Below are 11546 nucleotides of genomic sequence, written 5' to 3'. Positions count from 1 at the left end.
GCTCAAGTGGTAGAGCGCTCGCCTTGAGCTGAAGAGCTGAGGAACAGCGCCCAGGCCCAGAGTTCAAGCCCCATGACCTACCAAAAAAAAAAAAAAGAATAGTGTGAGAAGGAGGGCACCGGTGCCCACACCTGTAATCCTAGCTAGTCAGAAGGCTGAGATCTGAGGATTGTGGTTCAGCCCAGGTGGAAAAGTCCATGAAACTGTTATTTCCAATAAACTACTCAGAAGTGGTGGTGTGGCTTAAGTGGTAGAGCACTAGCCTTGAACATAGAGAGGCTCAGGAATAGCTCCCAGACCCTAAGTTCAAACCCCAGAACCAGAAAGAAAAAAAAGAATAGTGTGGGAAGATTAGATCCCATATGTACAGAAGATAAGCATGTTACTTCATTTATATCAGCTATGTTTGCCATGCTTATGTGGGTCAGTTTGCCATAGACTGAGAGGTCATTGTCATAGCTGGGGGTATTGTCCAGTGGCAAAGCGCTTGCTTAGCCTTGAGCTCCATTCCTGGCACCACCAAATAAAGAAAAAGAAGAAAAAAAGGTCATCATTACACCAGATGGCAGCCTGCTAGGTCAGCAAAGCCCTCCCCTCTTCCAGGGAGCAGAGTCCAGGCATGGCTGGTCATGAGCTACAGTTTGGCACTTCTTTTCCATAGTAGGCCTTCCTGCTTCTTGCCTCTTAGATTCCATCATCTTCTGAAGAGATCTCTCCCCCGACCTCCCCACCCCCCGTCACATTGCGTTGTGCATCCACTTACAAAGTGTGGTACGAGTCCTCAGGGCCTGGCCCTGGCCACAGAGAAGGAATGGAAGCATGTGCCTCTGGTGCAGGTAGTGTCTCTGAAGCTCTGGGTCTTAACCTTAACAGTCTCATAGATGCGCTGCACTCTGATCCATGTGGCTGGTTTTTTTTTTTTTTTCATTTTTAGTATTAGGATTGAACTCAAGGCTTCATGCTTGCTGACAGACATTCTCCACATGGACCACGCTCCCAGTCTTCACACTAGTCTGCTCTAGCCACAAATACTCGACATCTACCATGTAAAGGTCATTGTAGATGCTGAGGATAAAATGGGAAGTCCAAGGCCAGTACCACTGGTTCACACCTGGATTTTTAGCTACTCAGAGACTAAGATCTGAGAATTGTGGTTCAACGCCAGTCTGAGCAGAAAAATCCTTCAGACTCTTTATCTCCAGTAATCTCTCTTTATCTCTGGCTCCAAATTTGACAGGCATTGGTGGCTCACACCTATAATCCTAGCTACTCTGGAGGCTGAGATCTGAGGACGGAAATTCAAAGCCAGCTCAGGAAGGAAAACCCATGAGACTCTCATCTCCAATTAACACACCACACACACACACACACACACACACACACACACACACCTACCTACATACCTAAGACAAAAGGCTATGAAGCTTTATCATTAAATACTACTATGGATAACTTAGTATGTGCAAAATATACCACTGTCATTCTTCAAGGCAGTTGGCATCTTGTTGAGGAACAGTGATCTTCCATCTGATTTATCCTGTAACTCAAGCCCCACTCTGGGCAGTGACCCTCAGGTAGTCTCACCTAGCCTGGCCTTCAGCACCCCAGCAGCCACCTCTGCCTCCCTGACAGCAGAGTTGATTCCCTGTTCACTGGGTGCCCGAGGGCTACCAGGTGTCTCCATTACAGCACCTCTCACCTATTTTTCAGATTAAGTATTTTGTTTTAATTTGACCCTATTATCAGTGCTAGCATGGTACCCAGTATTTATGTGTTAGATCACCTTCTTTTTTGTTTGTTTGTTTGCTTGATTTTGCATTGCCAGAGATGGAAAACTACCTTTGCATGGTAAGCGGCACTCTTACCACTGGCCTGAGCTCCTGAAGATGTGAGCTGGGTCTTTAAGACTGCGGTCCTCACACCTCCATTTCTCATGCGGGTGCTTTTGAGCAATTCAAGCCATATTGCAGTCTTGATTGTGTATGTTTCAGACCATAGCTGCTGTGTTTTAGGAGACAAAAGGTTGAGAAAGAGGGTCTTTCCTTGTCTTGATTGGAGAATGTCTCAAGAGAGGAAGGAGCCGGACGCCAGTGGCTCACGCCTGTAATCCTAGCTACTCAGGAGGCTGAGATCTGAGAATTGCAGTTCAAAGCCAGCCCAGGCAGGAAAGTCTGTGAAACCCTTATCTCCAATAAACCACCAGAAAACCAGAAGTGGGACTGTAACTCAAGTGGTAGAGCGCTAGGCTTAAGCTGAAGAGCTGAGGGACAGTGCTCAGGCCCAGAGTTCAAGCCCCAGGACCGACCAAAAAAAAAGAAAGAAAGAGGAAGGAAGCCAGGGCTTAGAGTCCTCCACAGGAAGCACAGCGTAGAGAGCACTGGGGAGTGTGTTGGGGTTTTGTGGCTAGGTGTTTTTCAGTCTCAGCTAGGTCTGGAACAGTATAGAGTTTAGCTGAATACCACTAGAGATGTGGGATAGTTTAGACCGTTTAGTTGAAAACCACTGACATGCCTTGCTTGAAGCATCCTGGTGTCCACACTAGTAGACTTTTAGAAGAAGGGAAGGAGCCCAGAAGATATTGTGGAAGGAGACTCAGGTATTACTGCATGTTATTATGTAATGTATTTTTTTTGCCATGTACATGTATTCTTTTGCCTTTTTGGGGGGCTTAAATTCAGGGCCTGGGCACTGTCCCTGAGCCTCTTTGTGCTCGAGTGCTCTACTACATGAGCCACAGTGCCACTTCTGGTTTTTTGAGTGGTTAATTGGAAATAAGAATCTCATGGGGACTTTTCTGCCCAGGCTGGCTTCAAACCTCAATCCTAAGATCTCAGCCTCCTGAGTAACTGGGATTACAGACGTGAGCCACAGGCACCTGGCTCCTTTGCCTCTTTATTTAAAACAAAACTTAGATAAAGAAACATATAAAACAAATGTGAAATTTAGTGGTTATTTTTTAAGACTCACGAGCTTCTGCAACTCGGGAGTACAGTGAACCATAGTGTGTCCACCACTGATGGACACTGTGTTGGTTTTTACCTGTGCTGTGATGCACTTTTGTCTGGTGTCATGAGGTTTTCTGCCAGGGTGCAGGTCTAGCTCCCAGGCCAGGTTGATAACATGTACCCACACTACAGTGCTGGCACAATGTGATCCTGGGTACTGCTGGCACAGGTGAGGGTATACCAGTGGTGTCTGATTTTGAGTTTTGTTGGTTCATTTTTTTTAGTTTGGTTTTTGAAATAGAGTCTCACTATATAGCACAGCTGGCCTCAAATTCACTCTCCCCCTGCCTCTGCCTCCTAAATGCTAGAGTGAGCACCACCACGCCCATCTTCTTGGTGCTAAGTGTTTAGTTTTAGTAGTACAGATTTTAGACCCTAGGCCCAAATTCCTGGATTTCATAGATCAGGTCCAGTCACTCGCCCCAGCATGTCTAATACAGAAGACAGGTATTAATGAAGGGCAGAGAAAGGAAGTTTATTACAGGTCAGCCACAGGAAGGAAGCATTTCAGTCTTCCCCAGAGACATTTACTTCAGGTTTACATTGGAGGGAGAAATGGGGATGAAGAGAGAGGTGGGCATAGTTAAACAGTCCAGTCACAGGTGACTGGCAAATGACTGGCCACACTCAGTTGTCTCAGGATTGGTCACCTATTGGCACTTTGCAGGCGACCCACTCCTTCCTGGATTACAGGACAGTAGGAGGGAATGGCACAGAACAAAGTCAGGGGCAGGGATACTAGCTCTTACCTTATCATTAGGGCATGTGCCCAAGTCAGAAGTCAGTGCTCTTCAACCAAAGCAGCTGGTACGCACCTGTTACATATCTCCCTTGAACATTCTTCACTATTGGGAAACTAGGGTTTCAGCCAGTCTGGCTTTGTAGGTTTCTTAGCTAGTGATAAGCTAGTATAGAAGGGGACAAGTAGCCAAAATAACTAAGTCAAAAGAATTAATTGTTCAAGCTTAAAATTAAAAGACACCATTGTAAGCAGAATACAGAGGGAGTAAGAGTTAGAAAGCAGTTAATTTAAACCAAAACTTTGGTTCCCTAAACTGGATGCCAATTAGAATACCTAAAGCAGGATTTGGGGGAGAAGGAAATGAAGGTTTGTATTAATAAAGTAAAGTAGCCAGACCCTATCCCAAGGAGAAAGGTGGGTCTTTACAGAGATCCCAACACACTCAGAAACTCCCGGGGATCACCTTCCTCCTGTGGAACTGTCAGCTCCTAGGCCTCACTGATCAGCCTCCAGCACACCTCTTCACGTGAGGCGACGTGCACACATACTAGCATCTTAGTTTCTTACTCTTGGAAGAAGAAGAAGAAGAAATACAAGCAGACTTTCTGTTTTCTTTACATCTCACTTGGTCAGCCCCAAGTTCAGCCCCCATGAATGGAACAAATCCAGTTCCTTGGGGCTTTCTCAGCGCCATGCCCTGTAAAAATGCTGCCCTTCCTCACCAGTGCAACTGGGGACATTTACAAAGCTATTTCAGAGGTAACTTGTTGCACATTGCATTTCTCTTGGACAAGTGACTGCCTTGCCTTCAGCCTTCAGCAGAAGGCAAACAGTGCTGAAGTTTGGAAGCAGTGATACATTCTTAGCCTCACCATCTTTCTGTTGTCTCTGAGACCCTCAGCTCTCCTCTCCCCTGCAGATTCTGCACAAGTGTGTCTGTTACTTTTGCTCCTGAGTATCACTGAGGCTTTCCCTTTAAACAACTGAGAATTGACAAAAAAAAAATGGAACTGGAGGGGTTCTTGAAGTTACCTATGTAAATATGGGGTATTCATGGTAACATTTACACTGTTAAGTGTCCCACTGGACACTATTGAAAATGAACTATTTAACTTGTGGGTAGAGATGGAAGGAAGGGAAAAACTAGAAGAGAGTGAGGGGAGGAATGACATTGTCCAAAAAGAAATGTACTCTTTTTTTTCATTTCCTGGAGTTCATTTTTTTATTAATAAGTTTTTTATTGTGAAAATACCATACAGAGGGGTTACAATTACATGAGCAAGGTAATGAGTACATTTCTTATCAAGTATTGTTGCCTCCTCCTTTGTTTCCCCTTACCATCCCTGCCCTCCCACCTCCCCCCCAGAAATGTACTCTTGACTTACGTAATTGTAACGTTGATACATCATCTTTATAAATAACAAATTTTTTAAAGAAATTAGAGCCCATAAGATATAAAGCACATTCCTTCACTTCCACCTATTTTCATTCCCCTGTGGTACAGCCTGAATAGTATAGCAGAAAAGTAAGATTTTAGAAAATGTACTGATCAAAATTGACTTTCTTTAAAAACAAAACAAAACAAAAACTGATAGGGCCTAATATGAGTTTTTTATACTGTACTCACTTTCATTGTTATAGATTTTTTAAGTAGCAAATTTTCAATAGCCAAATAAGGTATTTAAAGTAACCAAAAGGCTTGTGAGAGTATAATGACCAACCTGTTTGCAGGCTGTGAACAGAAGCCATGCAGTAACACCTTAACTGCCCACAGCTCTGGAAGAATTCAAGCTCATTTCCAAATCATTGAGATTTGCTTGCCTTTTAGAAGCATTTTTATGGGAAAAAATGGTTTTATTATGTCCTTTCTTAGTCATAGTAGATTTATTTTCATGTTTTGATGAAACATCATCTTTATTCTAAGTATCAGTAGGGCTATATTTAAAAAGCACATGATATTTTCAGAGTCTTTAAAACTTACTTGATTCTCCCAATATTCAAGTTTTTCTTCTTGCCATTGGCCCTGGTCTGCCCAGGAGCTTGGACGGGCTGTTCAGCTCTCAGAATCCTTTTCCTCTCAGATGGGTCCTATAGTACCTACTCCACGCTACTGTTTGAAGGGTCCAGAGGAAAATGGTCCTAAAGGTAGCAGCCATCTGTGAGGGGGCTCTCAATGGGGTGCTGGGTGGCTCTTCGAGATGACTATAGGCTTCTTAGTTCTCTGTAGTACTGAGACAGTGAGATTGCCAGAGGCCATCCCAATGGACAAGCTGTGGCAGCAACCATGAACACATTTAAGGCACCTTGGCCCTTCGGAATATGAGCAGAGTTATGGAATGAAAGCGGGTCAAAGGCAAACAAGGAAACTCAGAAAATGAACCCTGTTCATAAACAGGGTATTTGGATGGTAAGGTCCCTGTAATTCTAACTGGGTGTACAGTGTTTAGAATCAGATGCTTGTTCTCGGGTCTCTAAAGCGGGTGCTATGCACCACTCCAGCTCCCAGCTTGTGCTCTGCTTTCCTCAACATTCAGCATGGCAAATGAGGAAAGCACCCCTTCACACAAAGGGGCTATGAAACTGAGAGAGCACTGTCTATGTACCATCTGTATCTGAGGCTACCATTGGACACAAAGTGAGCTAGGAAACAATCACACATCCCCTGACCTCACAGCCTGCCCCCTCCCGGAGAAGACCCTGAGCAGATCACTAGCTGTGCAAAACAATTGGAAGTGCCGAGTGCTTAGAGCAGTGTGTCTTAGCTAACCTAAGAAGTAAGAAAAGGCCTTCAAAAAATAAACCTGTACTGTACATTGACAATTAGTGAGCAGCAGCAAGAACTGTGGGCCAGAGCCAAACACAGTGTGCTGAAGGACAGCAGGAGCCCACGTGCTCCCAGGCGTTCTGTGGGGTGAGGCCAGCGTGGGAAGGTTAATCTCCAGACCCCTTACACTCCTAAAAGTAGCTAGGACCCCAACAGTTGCTGTTTACGTGACTCTTGGCTATTAGCATTGACTTATTCAAAATTAACCAGAGGAAAAATTCTAACATGTATTTATTAACGCATTAATAAACTTATTACATCTTGACAGAAGTTAGCATTGTTTTGAAGAGAGATGTATTTTCCAAAACAAAGTTAACTTTAGTGAGCATACATTGTTTTATTATATCACAAATCTCTGTAATGCCTCACTTACTAGGTGATGCCTGGGCCCTTCGATGTGTTTCTGCATTCACACTCTGGTCATTCACACTCTGATCATTGTTGCTGTGGTTGCATGTAGGAAGACATGGTTGGAAAAGAGAAGACTATTTCAATGGCCATTCCAGAGAGTGTTGGACATTTTCTGTGATAGTGCACCAAAATTTTGGAGTAGCTTCTTATAGGAACCTACAGTGTGAAGTGTGAAAGTGTATCAATAAGCTATCTGCATATTTTATCCCTTTAAAATCTAGTGGCAGCTGGGCACTGGGGGCTCACGCCTGTCATCCTAGCTACTCAGGAGGCTGAGATCTGAGGATTGTAGTCCAAAGCCAGCCAGGGCAGGAAAGTCCCCGAGACTCATATCTCCAATAAACTGCCAAAAAAGCAGGACTGGAAAAAAAAAAGAGAGATATAACTCAAATAGTAAAGCACTATCCTTGAGCAAAAAAGCTCAGGGACAGTGTCCAGGCCCTGAGTTCAAGCCTCAGTAACTGCACCCAAAATAAATAAATACCCACAAAGCTTAGTTGCACCTTAATAATAACAATATAATTGTTTTAGATTCTCATTTCCCGTCTGCCTTGCACATTCAGTGACTTTGGCTCTGATATTACACCATTTGTTAACTCACTTGGAAAATACTGTTTCACAGAGTTACACGAATCTGCTGAGACACTTGGCCACTCTTTGACACCTTTTCAGTACATATATCAACAACTGCCACTTACCATTATACAGATCCCATATTCAGCCCAGGGAAGCCAGCAGGCATACACTGACAGGTTTCCCAAACTTCCCAGAATACCAGCCAGTCATAGCAACAGTGTTTGAACCCAGCTTCATCAGTTGCCACCCTTTAGTAATCCTCTAAATCTGTTTATCTTAGTTGTCTTTTTGCAAAACTTAAGTGGAAAAAAATGTCAATACATTTATTTATAGCTTCGGTGTGTCTGGTCCAGGTAAGCACTAACTAAATAGTGGTTACTATCATTACTTCCATTTCGCTAATAGTGTCATCATGAGTGCTATCCCTCATCACATGTGCTGTACATTGACTGTAGACCAGAAAAAAGCAGTAGAATGGGCTTTGAGGAGCACTAAGGAGATGCTTTTATTGGAGATCTGTAACAGGTTGTTTCTGTGACAGCCACTGTAGCCTCCCCTGTGGCAGTTTAGAGCAAGGGGAAGCACCCTTCCCCTCTAACCCTTTCCACCAGTGCTCTACCTGTGTTCTGCAGTCACCTGGTGTAAATGTACCCACACCCTCACCCCAACTAGAGACGTACCACTCGCCTCTTGTTCTTGTTTCCCCTGGCTAGTGCCTTGACTGTAAACTTGGATGCTTAGAATTTGTCCAGAGAATGCATGAAAGGGGGATTTGTCTTGAGCAGTACTCTCAGTGTGGTTTGAAAGAATGAAAAAAAAAGTACTCTTTCATACCAGACACATGATCTGAGCAGTGATGAGCTTAACTCGCTTCTCAAGTCAGACATATGATCTGAGAAGTGACAAGCTTTTACTTTTTCACTTGTTTAAGAAATGTAATGTGGGGCTGAGAAGGTGGCTCAGTGGTAGAGCGCTTGCCTTGCATGCATGAGGCCCTGGGTTCAATTCCTCAGCACCACATAAGCAAACAGAAAAAAGCCGGAAGTGGTGCTGTGGCTCAAGTGGTAGAGCGCTAGCCTTGAGCTGAAGAGCTGAGGGACAGCGCCCAGGCCCAGAGTTCAGGCCCCACGACCGGACCCAAAAAAAAAAAAAAGAAATGTAATGTTTCTTTGCCTCAACCCCATCTCTTTTTTTCTTGAACTTCTGTTAATTCAGAATAAAAACGGACCCTAAAAAGTGGTTCATAGCCCCTTTGCATTAAGCAAATTTTGTGATCAATATGTTTTACTTTCTGCTTTGCAGATGTTCCTCCTGCAGATCAAGAGAAGCTTTTTATCCAGAAGTTACGTCAGTGTTGTGTCCTCTTTGACTTTGTTTCTGACCCACTGAGTGACCTAAAGTGGAAGGAAGTAAAACGAGCTGCTTTAAGTGAAATGGTAGAATATATCACCCATAATCGGAATGTGATCACAGAGCCCATTTACCCGGAAGTAGTCCATATGGTAAGTGACTGCAGTTTAACCTTGAGTCCCAGCCGGAGCTGCCACTCTTCCTCCGCTAAGACACATGTGTTCACCTAGGACGAATGGGGGCTTTCTCTATAGCGTGTACGAGACCAGAAGGGTCATGATAGTGACAGAATTCATTGCCTCTTAGGAACCTGGGTATAATATATAATAATTGCTTATATAATAGACCCTTTATATTTATTAACTCCCTCAGTCCCCAGAAACTACCCTGGGGATAGAAATGCTAAAACTTTAATTTGCATTTATTCTCTTACCATCTTCAAAACTTTTTGTGTTTTCTTAACATATCTAACAGTAGTGTACTAGCACCTTTATTTAGTTTAGAAGTAAATGTTTTCCATACCCATGAAGAAAAATTCTAATGATGTAGAGTTAAAATACTGGTGGGACCAAGCTGATGTCAGAGCAGCCCATGCTAATTGGCTGACAAGCTTCTATCAATCAATGCTGGGATTAGGATAATATGTGGTGATTGGCTGAGACAGTCTACCATGAGTTAATCAGAGTGTTTCAGCCCCTAACCTCAGTCCTCTGAAGAACTGTTTCTCGAGGCCATCTGCAACTATCTTTACTTTTTCCTTTTGTTGACTCAGGCAGTACTACCTGAGACATTTCCTGTGATGCTGCTACCAAAAGTTGATACAGAATAACTGGTGTGTGGGACTTATTTTTTCTGCTACTATCTTGCCTGCCTTTCAATCAGCCTTGTTCTCTCCCTCTCTCCCTTGCTCTCTCCCTCCAGTTATTGATGGGTCATTATTGCTTAATATAGGATTTTAAATTCTGATTTTTTTCATTGAATTCTTTATTCAAAGTTTTTGATGTTTCCCCCAACTGACGTTTCAGCATTGACTGCCTTCTTGACTGAAAATACTTTTATTTCTTCCTTAATATGTGTTATGGTTTGAAAATGCAGTGTTTTCCCCTAACTGGGTACTGGTAGCTCACACTTGTAATCCTAGCTACTCAGGAGGCTAAGATCTGAGAATTGCAGATCAAAATCAGCCCAGGCAAGAAAGTCTGTAAGACTCTTATTTTCAGTTAACCACCAGAAAAAAAAGTGGTGCCGTGGCTCAAAGTGCAAAGCGCTAGCCTTGAGCAAAAGAGTTCAGGGACAGGGGGCTGAGAAGGTGGCTCAGTGGTAGAGCGCTTGCCTTCCATGCATGAGGCCCTGGGTTTGATTCCTCAGCACCACATAAGCAGAAAAGGCTAGAATTGGTGCTGTGGCTCAACTGGTAGAGTGCTTGCCTTGGGCTGAAGAGCTCAAGGACAGCACCAAGGCCAAGTTCAAGCCCCATGACCGACAAATAAAAAAAAAAAAAAGAACTAGCCTGGCGCTGGTGGCTCATGCCTGTAATCCTAGCTACTCAGGAGGCTGAGATCTGAGGATTGCAGTTCAAAGCCAGCCTGGGCAGGAAAGACTGTGAGACTCCTATCTCCAATAAACCACCAGAAAACCGGAAGTGGTGCTGTAGCTCAAGTGGTAGAGTGCTAGCTTTGAGCTGAAGAGCTGAGGGACAGCGCTCAAGCCCAGAGTTCAAGCCCCATGACCAACAAAACGAGAGAGAGGGAGAGAGAGAGAGAGAGGAGAGAGCGCTGCTCTCCCTGTAGGCCTGTGTCTTCAAGCCTGGTCCATAGCTGGAGGCAATGTGTTGAGAGGCTACAGAACCTCGGGGGTCCACGCCTAGAGGAAGGTAACAGAGCGTATGTCTTTGAAGCCCATGTTGAGTCCCCAGTCTGTTCCCATACTCTCCTCTTGCCTCTTTTCTTCTGTGTCCCTGCTTCCTATCCACCATGATACAAATAAGTACTGTGAAACCATGAGCCCAAATCCATCTGTTTTGTCAGATATTAGGTCACAGAGATGGGAAAAGTTAGTACAGTGTCTCATGGCTCTGACTAAACCTGACCATGTGGTTCCTCAGCCTTTGGAACTGGTTTGTGGAAAGGATTTGGAAGAGTTTGGAGAAGTAGGCTAGGATGCCATACGCAGATGGGTGCCGCTGGTGGGGGCTCAGAAGACCAGGATGCTCATCAGCATGCAGGCAGAAAGCCGGCACCGTGAGGGTTCAGAAGGGAACGGACTGCCTCCACTTGGAATTCGACTAGAGGCATGCGAGTCACACTTGACAGGAACTGGTCTCTATTTTGTCCATATCCTGAGGATTTGGAGGAGATATTTTAAAGGCATTCCAGCATTTAGGCTCTGGCAGTGGCTATTGCTAGCTGCTTTTAGCCAGGATTACAGTGAGAATTATGAGCAAAATGCAAAACAGAAAGACTTGGAAAAGAGAGGACTTGGGTCCAGAAACCCTGAGTAGCAAAGGGAGGTAGGGTTGCTGAAGAGATTAGAACATTAAAAAGAAGCCTAGCGGGGCTGGGAAGGTGGCTCAGTGGTAGAGCACTTGCCTTGCATGCCTGAGGCCCTGGGTTCGATTCCTCAGCACCACATAAGCAAA

The 11546-nt window shown here is 44.3% G+C and overlaps 1 protein-coding gene across 9 annotated transcripts in view; it reads left to right on the top strand.

Moving 5' to 3' along the window:
* The window catches only part of Ppp2r5c (protein phosphatase 2, regulatory subunit B', gamma), a 136224-nt gene that overhangs the window by 74134 nt on the left and 50544 nt on the right, over positions 1-11546 (top strand). For 8 of the 9 annotated variants that reach the window (XM_013015634.1, XM_013015596.1, XM_013015603.1 and 5 more), the window contains one exon: positions 8861-9060. The exons of the other annotated variant lie outside the window; for it this stretch is intronic. In XM_013015634.1, the coding sequence (XP_012871088.1) occupies positions 8861-9060 (200 nt within the window). The remainder of the gene's footprint in view (positions 1-8860; positions 9061-11546) is intronic. 9 annotated transcript variants of the gene reach the window in all.

Source organism: Dipodomys ordii, unplaced genomic scaffold (genome assembly GCF_000151885.1).
Source record: "Dipodomys ordii isolate 6190 unplaced genomic scaffold, Dord_2.0 Scaffold2, whole genome shotgun sequence".
Lineage (NCBI taxonomy): Eukaryota > Metazoa > Chordata > Mammalia > Rodentia > Heteromyidae > Dipodomys > Dipodomys ordii.
This window is presented reverse-complemented; position numbering and strand designations above follow the sequence as displayed.